Source organism: Podarcis bocagei (assembly GCF_964188305.1).
Source record: "Podarcis bocagei genome assembly, chromosome: 2".
Classification (NCBI taxonomy): Eukaryota; Metazoa; Chordata; class Lepidosauria; order Squamata; family Lacertidae; genus Podarcis; species Podarcis bocagei.
Genome location: NC_138126.1, coordinates 98,739,581 through 98,755,938, shown reverse-complemented (window position 1 = coordinate 98,755,938; position 16,358 = coordinate 98,739,581). Strand labels below are relative to the sequence as shown.

Below are 16,358 nucleotides of genomic sequence, written 5' to 3'. Positions count from 1 at the left end.
TTCAGCTATCCAAGGTCGCTCTAAAGTCAGAATTGTAAGGAAACGCCCTCCCCAGTCATTTGGCCCAACCCCCTGCACTGCAGGAATCTTTGGCCCAACGTGTGGCTCGAACCAACGACGCTGAAATTAAGAGTCTCGTGCTCTACCAACTGAGCTACCTGGACACATTTGTTCAAGCAAGGGTTGCGAGTTACAGGCATGGCTTTGAGTTTTCTTTATATGGTAACTGAGCCTGGTCAATAGCAAATATACAATGAGGGGTGGATGTATTGGGCGGGACAGGGGGAGAGGGAAGAAAGAGTGAGAGATGAGCTTTTATCAAGAATTAGGGAAGCTACAAGAAGAATTGGGACACGGGTGGCACTGTGGGTTAAACCACAGAGCCTAGGACTTGCCGATCAGAAGGTCGGCGGTTCAAATCCCCGTGACGGGGTGAGCTCCCGTTGCTCGGTCCCTGCTCCTGCCAACCTAGCAGTCTGAAAGTGCAAGCAGATAAATAGGTACCACTCTGACAAGAAGGTAAACAGCGTTTCCGTGCGCTGCTCTGGTTTGCCAGAAGCGGCTTAGTCATGCTGGCCACATGACCCGCAAGCTGTACACCGGCTCCCTCGGCCAATAAAGCGAGTTGAGCGCCACAACCCCAGTCGGCCACGACTGGACCTAATGGTCCTTTACCTTTACAAGAATTGCTCAGTATGTTGCTCAGTTCACTCTGTTCTATTGCAAAAAAGCAATCAAACACTTGAATTCTACACCACCACTGTGGCATTATAATGGTGTCAGTTACTACTAGATAGAGAACATACCCAAATGATTCCTAAACTATGTTGAAGTGAGAGCTCAATCCAGGATAGCTTCTAACATTTTGACCACATTGCAGGATTTCATTATTACACAAAATTGCAATGTGTGGTAAAGTTCATCCCACTGAAATCAGAATTGGGACACCCAGCAGAGCATGGTGGAAACCCCTCATTATGAGGGAGATAAGCAGACCCTGATAAAGTGTTTCTCTCTGCAACGCTAAGAATGTAGATTAGATTTTATGGCACACCATCACAGCCCATATTGCACAACAATGATGTGTAAGAAACTATTTGCTTCCCTTCAATTAGTGCAAAGACTTTCATCTGTATCAGGTTGCAATAGTTCCCAAGCTCTTAATGGACAGCCAGCAAACAATGGGCTAATACCAAGATCAGTATCTGGGAGCTAGAGCACACAAGAAGAGCTATGCAGACAGGGCACTGTTTCCCCCGGATTCTGGTGCTTCTTGGCCTGATGTAAAACTTCTTTGTTATGCCCAACTGCTACTCAACCTCTGAAATGTGTTCCATTTTCATGTTTTAAATATTATGGTCAAACTGTTCCATCTGTAATTACTAGCCATTTTATGTACAGCAGCCTTTGAATAAGAGATCTTGCTTAGCATCCCTTAACGTGTGTAAAAAGCCAAATGAAAGTGATTTAGTTTCACAACTATCAACGCTGTATTCCCATCTCTTAAAGCAGATATACCTCCGTAGTTACCGCAAAGCATGATGGCTACATGACACTTGATTACACTTCTAGTATAATGGCACTAATTAGCAGCAACCTAGCATGTTAACATTGCTACAGCAATGGTTGTTTGTTTGGGAAGTGTATATGGAAATGTTCTATGAAACCACCCAATTTCTCTTCCACATTTTTGTGGATTTCAACTTGATATTCAAGTGATGAGTAGGCAGCATAGCAGACCCTGAAAACAAAGCTCAGACACTGCTTCAAAATTTCTATATATTTTATTTAAGCAACAATCCAGCTTTATCAAGATACAACACACATTTAGAAGGATGAAACTCTCACCTCATGGTCAAGCAGCAACATGATCATGCATAGCACAGGAATTGTTTGAACTAGACTGCCTCTTAAAAGAGATTGTTCCTGTCTCCAATACTTCTGCAAGATCCACTCCACCTTGACTTCAGGTGGGTCCCGATACTGGGGCAACAGAACAGCATCTCAAATTACTAGCCCTGTCATTTGGCACTGGTCCCAACTTGATATGCCTGAACCAAGATTCTTCTTGTTTGAAGGCAGCATGGTAATCGCTAGCACCAAGACTCTTACTGTTCAGAAATGCACAACAGGGCTTTAGACATTTACCAGTTACTGAATGATACCTTGGATAACCAACTAGTATGTGTTGCAGGGATAGGTAGGAAAGAGAGAGTACATTTGTCAACCGTCTTCTGATCTGTGCAATCCTGGACTTTCAACCCTTCTTCTAAGCTAACTAAGGGGTTTCTACAAATTTCAGGACAAAATGCCATCTAACACACTCAGAACCAACCAGCCTAGGTTATGATACACTACTATATATATATATACCTTAGAAATTTTTCCATCAGCCATGGGCTGCGTAGGAATGCCACTGCTCTACGTCTACCACTAGGAAAAGAAATCACACATTCCACTTCCAGTAGACCCAAGGGAGACAAGACAGAAGTTGAAAAAACCTTCCTTTAAAAAAGATGAAGTACATAAAGTGCTTCTTTAATGACAGTTTGAGAAGAAGTACAGTCAGGCTCAAGTTGTGCAGTTCACAAGCATGGAAGGAAAACAAAGATGACAGACATGAGTTCCAAGTAGTTAGGAGGAGGAGCAAAGGAGGAATCAGTTTAACCAAGGACTAGGCTGGACTTTCCGCCAGGTGGATTTCTCCTAGATGGTGCAGGTGCTGCAGCTACGGGGCTAGGAACTGGTGCAGCTGGCACAGGCTTCTCTTCACTCGGGCCAGAGGCAGCTTCTATTTCAACCTCTGTGTTTTCTAGAAAAGGAGGAATAGGGAAAAAAGAGGAATGCTTCAATCTCCAACGTATCAAAGTTATTGCTGGACAAACACTGGCTCTGTGGCAAATCTTAAACAACGGAAGTAGAAAAGACTGCCACCCAACAGCTCTATCTAGCAGATACACTGCTCTGGGCTTGCATCTTTCGTGGGCTTCACTTGTACAGGACTGTCTCTGGGAAAGGTCCAGGGTTGCCTCTGGATGCTGCTGAACTACAGCTCCCATCATCCCTGATCACTGGCTATGCTGGCTGGGGCTGATGGGAGTAAGCAAAATTCTAGCAACATCTGGAGGGCCACAGGATCCCCATTCCTCAGCTGCATGTATAGCAAAGTACAAATTATTTGGAGTCGGACCCAAATTCCTTTTCTGTTTAAGTATTTCCAAGTATTGAGAGTAAATTAGATTTCTTGAGGGGTCAACACCAGTCAGCCCCAATGTCCTACAGTAGCATTATGAATTTGTATTATTGTCCCCATTGTTATATTTTGGCATTATTGTTTTTCTTGTGTTTTCTTTTTGTCTCCAACAATATAAAAACCCAATTTTTAAAAGTAGGAAAAACAACGCCAGCGAATTTAGCAAGGAAAGAGCATCAGTCAATCCATGTTATGCATATGCACTTTAGGGGAATATTCATTGTACAAGGAGCCTTATTATCACATCTAACCATTTGCTTAATTGAAGCACCTGCTTATGGTAAGCAGATCCAACAAAAGCAGAACACACTATATGCAGAAGAGTAAGGATTAATGTTGTGTTGTGAAATTGAATGCAGGCAGCATGTCGAACAGGATTTAATGTGCCATTTGGCCACAGAACTAAGTACATCATACATCCTAGCCAGATAGTTTAGAAACTCCTTGGTATGCAGCTTTTCCAAAGAAGTTTCAACCAAAGCTTTCAAACAATCTGCCAAGCCTAGTTATTACAATCTAGACACCACACTAATGACTGGCTGCACGGATAGAATTCCTGCATATGCATGTAATTAAAACCATTATTGTTTAGTCTTTACTCAGGAACTCCTACCTGCCAACATACAAATAATTCACTGTCCTAATATACCATCACATTTCCAGGAAGAAAAATCAGATAAATTAGATTTTTCAAAATTAATGTAGAATAGGTTTCTGAACTATAGCTGCTTGCTATCTTCAAGCTCTTTCTATAATCTTTCTGCTGTAAATTCATCCAGCCACCTTTGCTGTTCATTTCCACAATGGCTATTAGTCTCAGACATTAAACTACCCAAGGCTCAGATCTGCTAGTTATCAGTGGCCTTACACCTGCCCTTCCTGTGGCATGTTACTATCCCATTCTTGGACTATAAGGTGTAGGTTTTAAATGGGAGTGCCAAATTGGGGTTTATTTCACTTTCAGGTTGTCAGGTTGTCTCTCTGACCTTGATTCTGAAATCTACTTCAACTGGCAGATTTCTGGATGATTAACCACAGGTTGAAAACCCCCCTCTATCCAGCTCTTATAAGAAACATTTTCACTGAACACTGATTGAGGTTAATTATGTTTGGAGTGCACTAGACAGCTAAGGCTATCTGCTGAAATTCTGAAGATCAGTCATCTTAGAAAGCTGTCCCATGCATATAAAAAGTCAGCTAAGAGAAGGCAAAGGTCTACAAGAATCCTGAAGAGAGATCAAGTGAGTAATGATAACTGGCTACCAGACAAAGAGGTGTGCTATTTCACAGCTGATAGAAGCTACTCATGTGCACAATACATTAAGCGTCATGAGTACCTGTTCTGCTTGACAGAAAACTGGACTAATTCTGTTCTATTCACTCCATTTCCCCAACAAAATGAGTGTGGTAATTCTGGATTGCTTTAATATACCTAGGAGCCTTCACATGGTAGCCGGGGCACTTTTTTGTGCCATTAGCAGACTAACCACCACCAACAGGAACTCTACAGAATTAGAAGGATCCCAATTCGTTAAGGCAGGTTTTCAAGTTGGAAGCCTCTTGCCTAAGTTGTTGGAAAACTTGTAAGTTACCCAAACCCACTAGTCACATCACACACTCACATGCAGCCTTCTCAAAGTACAGTTTATGTTGTAGGTTTCATGGAGTTATGGCTCTACAAATGACAGCTCTGGAAGCTTAGCTCAGAAAACACACACTTTATTCACCACACAACGTTGGGAGTAAAAGGAAGCCTCTCTCTAGCTTCACTCTTAATAGTTCCTGATGTTTGAAAACAAAAAAACCCACCACTCCCATTTCCATTCTGCTCCTTTCTGTGTAATTTGGCAGCAATTTCCCCTTAAACTTAGTTTCAGCATGTCTGCCACCATACACAACACATACACGAATTGGACATATTTACGCCATTCTATATTCACAAATCCCTACAGAACTCCAATGAATTATGCCTACTGAGGTATACATGCACATTCTATTAACTTATTGTATGTGGTGGCAGGTGCACCCCAGGTACACCTGAGAATTAAAATGTTTTGCATTTATTCATGTGTGAACTGCAACCAGGTAAAATCTTATGCAAGACCAAGAGGCCACAGAGCTGACAGATAGGTCTTCATTATGGAGACACCTCTCCTCAAGTCATCTTGATCTCCATTTATCCTTTCAGACTCCAACATACATCAGTGTACACATCCACCCAAGCCAGAAATGAATTTTCTTTTCGCTTATTTAGAGGCAAGGAGGAGAAAGTACTTACCGGGAGCCTCACCTTCCTCGCCCTGCAATAAAATAAAAAAAGGCCAATGTTAATTCTACCTTTGCTGACATTAACCAACAAAGATCACATCTTTAGCTGAGCCAATATAAAGTAAGCACATTTGTCAATAGCAGAAACCTGATTTCTGAAACAATGAACGTAGTTTGAGTTTTATGGGGAAAAACTCAATCCTGGTGGGCATACATTTTCCAATTTGTAAGACAGGTACCGTATATACTCGAGTATAAGCCAACCCGAATATAAGCTGAGGCACCTAATTTTACCACAAAAAACTGGGAAAACTTATTGACTCAAGTATAAGCCAGTTCAATAGCGGCAAAGGCGGAGGAGGAGGAAGGAGCAGCCCGAAAGGACCCTCACTTGAGTATAAACCGAGGGGGGCTTTTTCCGCATAAAAAAATGTGCTGAAAAAGTCAGCTTATACTTGAGTATATATGGTAATTTCCAATCTGTGAGTTGAGGCATACTAACATGCCTGGAGGAAACTGCTGATGTCCAGAAGAAAACAAGTGTCTGTGAGACTTGAATACCCATTCAAGAGAAGAAACTGACCATTGCATGGCTATATGTTTTACTGATTTTCCCTGCTGCCTACTTCCAGTCAGCCTCTACAAAGGGCTGGTAATTCTGCAGCATCAAGAATGACTGGCGCATTCATCCAGTCATTTCCCATGTAGAATAACCTACCAGTGAAGGAACTCCCATAACAGGCCACCAAACATACCCAAGGGGGTAGTTTCCTGAAGGTCACTTTCTGACTTCAGCAACATGTGCACTAAAGGAAACTTACAGGCCCATAACAAAACATATACCAGCCTACCACTAGTTGAGAATCAGGATGAAAATATGCTAGGAGCAGTACATCCCTAGTATAGGCTAACCTATGATTACTAATTTCTTCACAATCTGATAAATAAACTAAAATTTGGGGGTAGTTAAGCTGTGTTAAATTATCTTCAAAAAACACTAGCATACATAGGATCCACCTTGTCTAAAATCAAGAGGAAACTCTAGACATACATGTTGACTGAAGTCACAACTATCAGTTCACATGTTAACTAGTGTACAAGGTGTCCATCAATAGGAAGCAAACTCTCCTAATACTCACACCAGGTACTTTATGCTTGTGGCTGATCACTATGAGTACAGGATGCTGCTGATATATATGGGCCACTGGCCTGATCCAGCAGCGCTATGAGTTTTAGTCTTATGTTAATCTGCTACACTATTAATGTCTTTGGAGTTTTGCTTCAAATGGCAAGCGTAGAGGCAGTGTTTTCAGAGCAGCACTGTGCTTGAAATCTAATTATCAAGAACTAGGGATATCTTCATGTATACCTTCCTTTGAGGAGGAAGGTAACAAAATAAGAGCAAAGCCAGCCCTTTGAAGGTTGAGCAGCTCTGCCACCATTTTAATATTCTCAATTTACAGAAAGAGCAGCTCTTACCTTTGGATCCACGAAGTCACCAGAGATTGCATCAGAAGAATTTCTTCTTTGTGACCCAGGAGCTTCGGAATTTTCACTGACATCGTTGGGCTTGGCTGCTGTGAATAAATTGTCACTGTAACATGTACTTAAAGCAGATACCCCAAATAATAAAATCATGTACAATATTTCTAAGCAACAACCAGAGACAATGAACTGGCCCCAAAATTCTTTGTTACCTGCTTAACACATACCTCATCTAGCACAGTCCCAACACCTCCCTATTCAAAATGTTTCTGAATCTTGAACATCTGCTATGAGTTTAAGCTTAGTACAAGTACTTTTGCACGTTCAACCAGTTGACCTAACAATGACCCTCTTGACCTGTTCTGTATTGAAATTTCATGCAGTTTTCTTCATTTATAGACACACCCTCATAGGCACATTAGAAACAGATTGAATGCTAGTATTGTGCTGTAGTGGCAGATTAATGTTTTCCCAATGCCTGCGGAGTACATGCACCTAGTTCTGTAAGTGAAATAGCCACTGGTGTGCTAGTACACCACGGCTTAGAACAGGGTCACAGGAGTTAGCATGTAAACAGGCTAGGACTTGCCCCAGTGCCAAGAGATTGTGAACAGGATAAACTGAAGCCAAAAATTGCTCAACGTTACTTCCACATGCTGCAGCTCCTCCTGAGGAAGTAGTTCATGCTTCCACCCATCAGCAACTATTCAAGTACAGACAAGCCTACATTGCAAGTTATCCTCTCTCCAGTTATTTTTAAAATTGTTTTACAAAGACTATTTTACAGCTCCAAAAGAAGGCCAGGAAGCACAGTCAGAAAACCCGAATCCAGATATTCAACCATGGGCACCCCTTTAAAGAATGAGAAGTAGTTGTTTCACCTGTTGAGCTAGCCCAGGGGGATGAATTATCTTCTGGAGTCCCAAAGATATTGGATGCCATCTTGTGTCTTCTTGTGTTTTGGTGTTCTTTTGGCAGATCAAATCCCATGTTGAACGTGGAACCACCACCTGGTGGACGAAGAACTCTAGAAATAGAGACCCGAGAGTTATGTTTACAGCATTGTCATCTACAGTGTAGCCTACCAGTGCAAAAAGAGGGCATTAAAGTAGCAGGTTAGCCCAACTATTTTCAGAGTAAACTGAAAGCTGTTGCTGAAACTTTCCAAAAGTGGGGCACTTAGTATCTATGAGAAAGAAGCAAAGAAGGACAAGGTCAGACTGGAGGATAGTTCAGGAATCTGAAATTTAAGATCAGTAATTTCTAATCCCCATGCTGTCCTGATAACATGCCTTAGCTATAGTCTGGATCAACAAGCAACTCACTGTGCCATACTTCATACCTGACTTCAGCAGCATTAAACACTGCTAGCCTTGCAGTGTGCATTAGAGGGTGGAGTGTGCATTAGGGCAGTGTTTCCCAACCGGTGTTCCGCGGCACACTAGTGTGCCGCGAGATGTTGCCTGGTGTGCCGTGGGAGTCTAACGGTTCTCAGCACCCTTAACAAAATACAGTTCCCAGGATTCCTGGGGGGGGGGTTAAGTCGCCGCTCTTTAAAGTGGTAGGAGATACCGCTTGAAATGTGAAGGGCTGTTGTAAGAGAGGGAGAGCCGCAGCTGGCGCGGAAGGTGTTAAGGGGAGTCGGAGGCTCCTCCTCCTCACGGGAGTTCGAGTGTCGCTCTTTCTCCGGCTGTACCATTCATCCTGGAAGCGGGGGGGAGGAGGAGGGGAGGAACCATTAAGCCTTCGCTGACGGAGAACCATCGCGAGCTTCCAGCAAGTGGCAGCAGCAGCAGCAGCAGCAAGCGCCCGCCTCGTCTCTAGAGGAGGAGGAGCTGCAGTTGCCGCCGCCTTTCGAACGTAAGAACGGGTGCATAAGCGTGCGGGAAGGAGGCGCGTGCAAAAGGTGGAGGGATGGGGCGCCTGGGTGAAGCGAAGGCCTGGTCGTGGAGGCGGCGGGGCGAAATCCTCCCTCGTAGCCGCCGGAAGGCCGCCCCTCCGACTCGCATCTTGAGCAGCCTCCCTCCCTCCCTTGAGACTGAAAGCCGGGCAAATCCCAGCAATGGGAAGCGCGGCGGGGGAGGCCTGGCTGGGCGCACATTCGCACAACTGAGGTGACCCGGGTTACGACATGCGCGTCAAGGTGGTCCAGGGGAGTGCGTGCCTCCGTCTCTCCGGGGCAGGCCTCCAGATGACCGACGTCAGCCCCGCCCCACGCCCCTTCTCCAGCCCTGCTCTAAGCATACAGTCAGACAGCAACCAGGTCTGCTCCTCTGCCCTTGCTTTCCATCTTTGGGTAGGCCAGGCATCCAGATACCCAAGGCTGAAACCTCCAATCTGTCCCCTGCTTTCACAACTGTGCCTGCTGACTCCAATTTCCTGAAAAGGCCAATGCACTAGGATAACACAGGACTACGCTGCTGGACTGTAACTCCTTCCTACTCAGCTAAACAGGTATTAGCAAAGCAGAGCTATTTTGCACTGCTGGCAATAAGCGGTGCACCCTCAGCTGCATAGCCCAGCGTTTCCCATCCTTTTTAAAAGTTGCATGTGGGATTGTGGCATTGTGCAAAATGCATGAATAAATCTTTCATGGAAATGGGCAGTGACACAAATCCGTAGTCTTTATATATACTTTATATATAGTCTTTATATATATATATATAATATATATATATATATACACACACACACACACACACACTTTATATATACTTTATATATAGTCAATATAGGCACAGAGTTAATTTTTTAAACATTTTCTAATGGTGGTGTGCCTCGAGATTTTTTTCATGAAACAAGTGTGCCTTTGCCCAAAAAAGGTTGGGAAACACTGCATTAGGGAGCATATCACTGTAGGTCCTTTGAACTAGATGTTAGATATAATATAGTGTACTTCAGGTGTTAAGGTTTGCACATCTTGTCACTGAATACTCTTATGGCACAGCTAACATCTCTAGGTCATGCTGCAAACAATTCACATGCCTGCCTATTACCCCGCAGAATAGGAATTCTACTAGGGTATCTTTTTTGGCTGTGTCATCCACCTGGATGTTGGAAAGCCAACACACCACCTGGCAAAGCATCATCAACACTGCCAGGGTCTGGGTCCCTTGTATGTTGGAGTTACCTAGTACACACCAATCACACACCCTTGACTAGTTACAGCAGGAAAACAAAATCATAGACCTGTAAGTTAGAAGGGACTCGAGGGTCGTCCAGGCCCCTGCAATGCAGGAATCTCAATGACAGATGGCCATCCAACCTCTGTTCAAAAGTCTCCAAGGAAGGAGAGTCCACAACCTCCCATGGGAGTCTGTTCCACTCTCAAACAGCTCTTACTGTCAGAAAGTTCTTCCTGATGTTTAGTCGGAATCTCTTTTCTTGTAACTTGAATCCACTGTTTTGGGTCTAGACTCCAGAGCAGGAGTAAACAAGCTTGCTCCATCCTCCATATGACTGCGCAAATTCGTGGGAGTTTAGCATACAAACCTTCTATAGAAGCCTATTTTAGATGCTTCTATAGACTAGAACAAGAAAGTTGTACCTCCCAACAATTACCAGTCAATTTCATTCTTTTGGAAGCCGCCCAGAGTGGCTGGGGAAACCCAGCCAGATGGGCGGGGTATAAATAATAAATTATTATTATTATTATTATTAAGACAACTTTTTGAATTAAATAACAAGTGACTGTGACAAAGTAAGGTTTTTTGACCCATACATGAGATGTGCTATTATAAATCCAATCCAAGGCAATTTGGAAGTCGTCCACACATTATATCATATGAGTTGTTCCTAAATGAAATGAGCGATAAACCAAACTTTAAAAGTAAGACTTATCTTCCTTAACAACCGACAGGTGGGTGGAACCTGACTCTGAGTGCAAAAAGAGCACTCAACGCAAGCACTGGAAGGAATCCTACATATATTATTCTTTTAAAAAGTATGGTAGTTTCTGCAAGGGAATCCATGTATCATCACCATTTTTCTTGCAATATGTATTTCATATCTTCACACACAGGAAGCTGTCATAAGCTTACCTAAAGCTCTTATGTTCCCCAATGGGAGATACTCCACAAAGGGAGAGTACATATGGAACACATTTTTATGTAGGAATGTTTCATGCTAAAGTGGAAAGGGCTCAGCAGTCAAACAGACAAAGCTAAAGAAGGAATGGAAGGGCTGCTTCGGTGGACTGATGCCTTTACCATCAGCTAGCTTCAGAGTGCACCTACAGATCCTTTATGCCACCCTTCCCTTAGAGGCAAGAGCCTGGAACTTGGAATAGAGCCAGTGTGGTGTAGTGGTTAGAGTGTTGAACTCTTAATGCCTGAGTTCATGCTTACCTCCAGCATGGCATAGTGGTTAGGGTGCTGGAAGAGGACATGGGAGACCTGGGTTCAAATCCCCACTCAGCCTGAAGCTCACTGGGTGACCTTGGGCCAGTCTTTGCCTTTCAGGCTAACCTACCTCACAGGGTTGTTGAGGGGGTTAATATACACCACCAAATAATAATAATAAAAATAAAATAAAATTTTATTATTTATATCCCGCCCATCTGGCTGGGTATCCCAGCTCATTGATGAAAAGGTGAGATACAAATGAAACAAACTGCTGGTAACTAGAAAAAGCTACCACAAACACCTCCCCTATTCCAAATTACATCATTCAGTAGATTTAATTGTAGGCCATTTCGATAGTACTAACAACCACCAACCAGACACAGGGGAGGAAAAAACTTTCAGGCATTAACAAACTTACTTTTATCAAATGTGACTTCTGCCTTTTACAATAGTTACTGTCTTACAAAGAAACCAGTGTGTTTGTGAATATGTGCTCAGTCATTTATGGCACAAAAGTAGGGTGTGTGCAGAGAAACAAGTGTAATAAACCTTTCCAGTCTTGTTGCCTGGAGGCTATTCTTATTCACCAGAGGTGTCTGTACAAGTGCTTTTTTAAAAAAATAAGATACTGCTTCAGTTGGTTTCTACTGCAGATGTGTGCAATCTGTTCCGCTAGAGCTGTACTTGGACTCCAAAACCATCATCCCCAGCCAGGAAGGTAAATAATGGCAGCTGTAGTTTGCAACATCTGGAGGACACAAGTTCTCCACTCCTGGTGTGGAGTGTGTGTGCAATGAAATTAATAAGCTGGAAATAAATGATATACAAATATGGCGCACTACAGCTAATGGGGCCTCCCGCTGCCGCCGCCCAATTTCTGTTCTCATCCTGAAGCAAAGTTCTTAACCCAAGGTATTATTTCTGGGTTAGCAGAGTCTGTAACCTGAAGCGTCTGTAACCCGAGGTACTACTGTACTGCAGAAAGGTGCCACTGGCTAAATTGCTCTACTACCAGAGTTCAAGTGCAATTTGTACAAATCCCCAAAATGGGGTGTAGTCATGGGCAAGGTATGGACTCGACACACACCAGATCCAACACCCCACTCCAAGGACATGCCAAAAGCCTACTCTGGGGATGAGGATCCTCAGATCTGGAGCCTACAGTGGCCCTCCAAGCCCTTTTATCTGGCCCTTGGGCATCTTCCAAAAGTACAAGGCCTTGTACTGTGATAATGCCTCTTGCCTGCCACATCTGTTACTGGCTCCATCTGCCAATGGCATAAGGTCCTGGGAGGTAGCCTAGATGGAAATGCAACCTTTGGAATGAAAAAGATCCCCCACCCATGGTCTATGCCATGACAGAACCTGGTGCAGTTAATTCTTCTCCCACTGACTCCCATGGGAGCTAACAAGGCAGAAAACAATTACTTCTCCTGCCAAGCTTTTTATACTACCTCTCTACACATAAACTAGGGACACTCTGAGTGCCACATTAGAGTTTGGGGCCTTTGGATTCCCAACCACATGACTACTTGGCCTCTCTCTCAATTTTGCAATGCAACTGATAATAATTCACCCCCCAACTTAGTTCCTTTGTTCACCAAAAAGGCATTTTTTCAAAAATCAGTTCTGAAGAACCAGAGTTATTCCTCCACTTCCAATGCCCTCACTTTGTAATCCCAAAAGGAAGCCATGCAGCACTGCAGAGTACTGACCAATACAAAAGATATTCAAAGTTGCAGCACCAGAACATGCTTAAGATCTAATCCATTTAAAGCAACAGTGTGCAATAAGCTCCATACACTTTCATGCCTTTCAAGATCAAGTCTTCCTCTACAGGCAGAAGTTGGACCAAAGATAGAGACAGCCTTTCAGAGGATTACAGAAGTTGCTGACTTGCTCCCGGCTTCTAAGCCTCGAGTTAACAGGTAGAGATGGTCATAGATGCTAGACAATAGAAGTGTGCTCAAGCCCCACCCAGCGCGAGGAATCACTTACAGAAACCACGCCAGATTAAGATATTCGCTGCCGAGATCTACAAGCCAGACAAAAAGGAAGCCAAGAAACGGTGCCAGGGGTGACGCAAAAGGGTTTTGGGAGCACCTAATCCTGTTGATCGGGGAGGGGTAGCAGCCTCCTTTGTTAGGCTGGGAAGCAGAAGCACACGGATCAATCTGCTGAGCGAGTCTGACACAGCCAAGCCTCAAGAGCGCGCCCCCGCCCCGCAGCTGTTTCTTTGGGGAGAAGAAGGGAAAGAGCTGTGGCAAGCGAAAGGCTCCGCGGGCCCCGAGCAGATTCCGGGCTGGGTGCGGCTCCCACCCTCGCAAGCCAAAGAATCTTATCCGTCGTGGCGGAAAGCAGACAGTACTGTACTGTACTAAACTAAACTAAAGCCTCGTGGCTAATCCTCTTTTTTTTGGGGGGGGGGGTAAGAGGCCTATTCTCAACATGCACAAAAACATCCCCCCCCCATAAAACTATCCTCTTATAAAAGCTCCAGCCCCCCCACAAGCAATATGGTGCGTCATTTCTCCGTTTCCCAACAATCTGCAGTTCCAAAGCCGAGAAGCAGGGGCTTCTTCCCGACGATCGCAGCGTACAAAGGGGAAGGCAAGTACGACACAGGTCCGGAAAAGCGAGCGAGGCCTCGAAGGAGAGAAAAGGCGGGCCGCCGGCTCCCCATTTCCAGCGGCGGAGAGCTGGACGGCACTACGCCTGTCTTCTGGGCACCCTGGCAGACATAAAAGGGAAGGCGGCTCCTGCCTGCCCACCCCCCTAGAGACGCATCCAGGCGGTGTGTGGGTGTGGACCGCCGGGAGGAAAGTCCCGGGGCCGCGGCATAACAATAGGCTACCCGCGGTCACTGTGCGCCTGAAGGAAAGCGCCCACACCCGTGTAGTGGCCTCGTGCAGACGACCCCTTCGCCTCCCAGGAATAGCCTCGGGCGGCCGCGAACTAGGATCCGTTTGCCAAGCGGAACTGGTTCCCAGGACCCTCCCAGGCCCACCGGAGGAGCCCCCTCCCCAACACCCTGTTCTCTAACCCGCGTTGATAGGGGGCTTCACGTGTCCGGCAGCAACCACGTGTGAACGGAAGAACCTCCACCGCCGCCAACCCAAAAGACATGGGCTCTGGCCCGCTCCCCACACGGTCCAGGAAAAGGAAGGGGGGAAGCGAAGGATAGGAAGCGGCGACGTATATATAGATATGAAACCAAGGAAACGGTCCCCGGGAAACGGTCTAAACCGACCTGGAACTGCTTCGCCCGCTGGGGTCCATCCCCTTGTAGGTGGTCGTGGTGGTCATGGCGGGGAAGAAGCCGGGTGAGGAGCCGCCCGAGGAAGAGGTAAGCGGAAGGTCTTATTCCCGCAAGCCGACACTGTACTACTGCCGGCGTCAACTGCAGTAGCCGCCTGGCGCTGGCAGCTCCTTTTATACCCGTCATGGCTCGTGCCGTCGTATTGGACAGTTCAAAACCGTTCTCCCGGCCTCACTTGCCGGCCTCGTGCCACTCCAGAGATCGTCCCGCCTCCGGCTGCCGGAGACTGGTCCAGCCACAAGCACACCCCACTGGACTGGACGAGAGGTACTTTTGCTCAGCGCTTATTGGTTGTTCCAGAGCGCTCGCCCCCTTTGTTTCCTATTTAACGGTGTGGCTGCCACTCAAATCAATTGGGTGCTGATTGGCTGGGCTACACATGAGGCAATAACAACTTCCTTAGCCTTTCTTTACGAGAGAGCAGTTTGAGGGGATCCCTTCATAGGGAGTGGCATAGTAGGGATGCGTGAAGTGGTGTTTGGTCGCGCCCCGGAACCTGAAATAAACCCGGCACGTCCAGGGTTTGGCCCCCATAATGTATGAAAAGAAAGTGCCGCTTTGCCCTTTCAAACTACTGTACACAAAACCGCGCAACACAACAAAACACTGGCAACTCACTACTTCAGTACAATGCCCCGTAGTTTTGCTGCTTCCAGGATATGATTGAACTGGGTGATGCTAACATTCCTACCGCATGAGCGGCCAAAAAATAAAAATACTTGAATATAGAAGTATGCAGTACAATGGTATCACATTATTGCTTTGCGATGTATAATCACAATGTGTAAGAAGGTGGAAAGGAAAAAGCTGACATCTCCCTTGATGCAGGCAGCATGACTGGGCATGAAATAGGCAGGTTTCCGCATGAAGAAAAATTGGGGATTTTTCGGGGCAGGGGGGAGATAAAGCATAGTTGCTTGACTTTTCGCTAAAATGTAGGTTCCGGCAGCTGCTTTGCAAAGCACTTGGTATTTAAACATGCCAGTATTTTTTAATGCTTTGATGTTTTAGATGAGGACTCCTCTCCAAACGCACCTTCAGTTTTGCTCTAGGAAAAATAGGGTGGCAATTTACCATGCGATCATAGCGGCCAGCAGACTTTTTATTCTACAAAGCTATGAAAGTATGCATGTACATACATGTTTGAGAGCATGAAGCAATAGTCAAGTAAAAAAAAAAAAAGGCAAAAGGGCACTATAGTTCTATCTCAAGGTTTTGTTATTCTATGATATGACATAAACCTACTCAGTACAAAGGAAGTGCATCATTTACTTTTCGGGGAATGGGAACACTTTACAACGTGCTGGTCTCAAGTGTAGTAGTACTGACACAATGCTAGCAAAAGGTAATCAGTGTGAAATCACTTTAAGCAGGGCTATCAAGTAATACTAGCTTCTCACATTTATAGAGTACTGTCTCCTCAGTCCCGCTGTTGAAACAAGCATTTCTAATCATTTCTCCATATTGAGACATAGATCAGGGGGAAAAACCTATTTCCCTATTTTAAAGTCATTCAGTTAAAGGGGGGGGGGGGACGACACTGTAACAAGATGAGATCATGGCTGTCTCAGTAAAGGTAAATTAAGGGAGATGGAACTGAAACCACCCAGTCAAAACACTTAACTCTCCACACTCCCTGAAAGCTTGTTATTTCATGGAAGTTGTCTTCAGGTAATTACCCTCTTTGGCA

General features: G+C 45.0%; 1 protein-coding gene across 2 annotated transcripts; it reads right to left on the bottom strand.

Moving 5' to 3' along the window:
- Positions 1 to 1,765: 1,765 nt before the first annotated feature.
- Positions 1,766 to 14,779, bottom strand: JPT1 (Jupiter microtubule associated homolog 1). Of its 2 annotated transcripts, none has more exons than XM_081184677.1 (5): positions 14,600 to 14,779; positions 7,888 to 8,033; positions 7,001 to 7,095; positions 5,532 to 5,553; positions 1,766 to 2,812 (listed from the first exon to the last, which is right to left on the bottom strand). In XM_081184677.1, the coding sequence occupies exons 1-5, from the start codon at positions 14,653 to 14,655 to the stop codon at positions 2,664 to 2,666; spliced, it is 468 nt and encodes a 155-aa protein (XP_081040803.1). In that variant the 5' UTR covers positions 14,656 to 14,779; the 3' UTR covers positions 1,766 to 2,663. The 2 variants fall into 2 exon arrangements, with proteins under 2 accessions (XP_081040803.1, XP_081040802.1); XM_081184676.1 differs by having other exon boundaries at positions 7,001 to 7,098; positions 14,600 to 14,778.
- Positions 14,780 to 16,358: the final 1,579 nt, after the last annotated feature.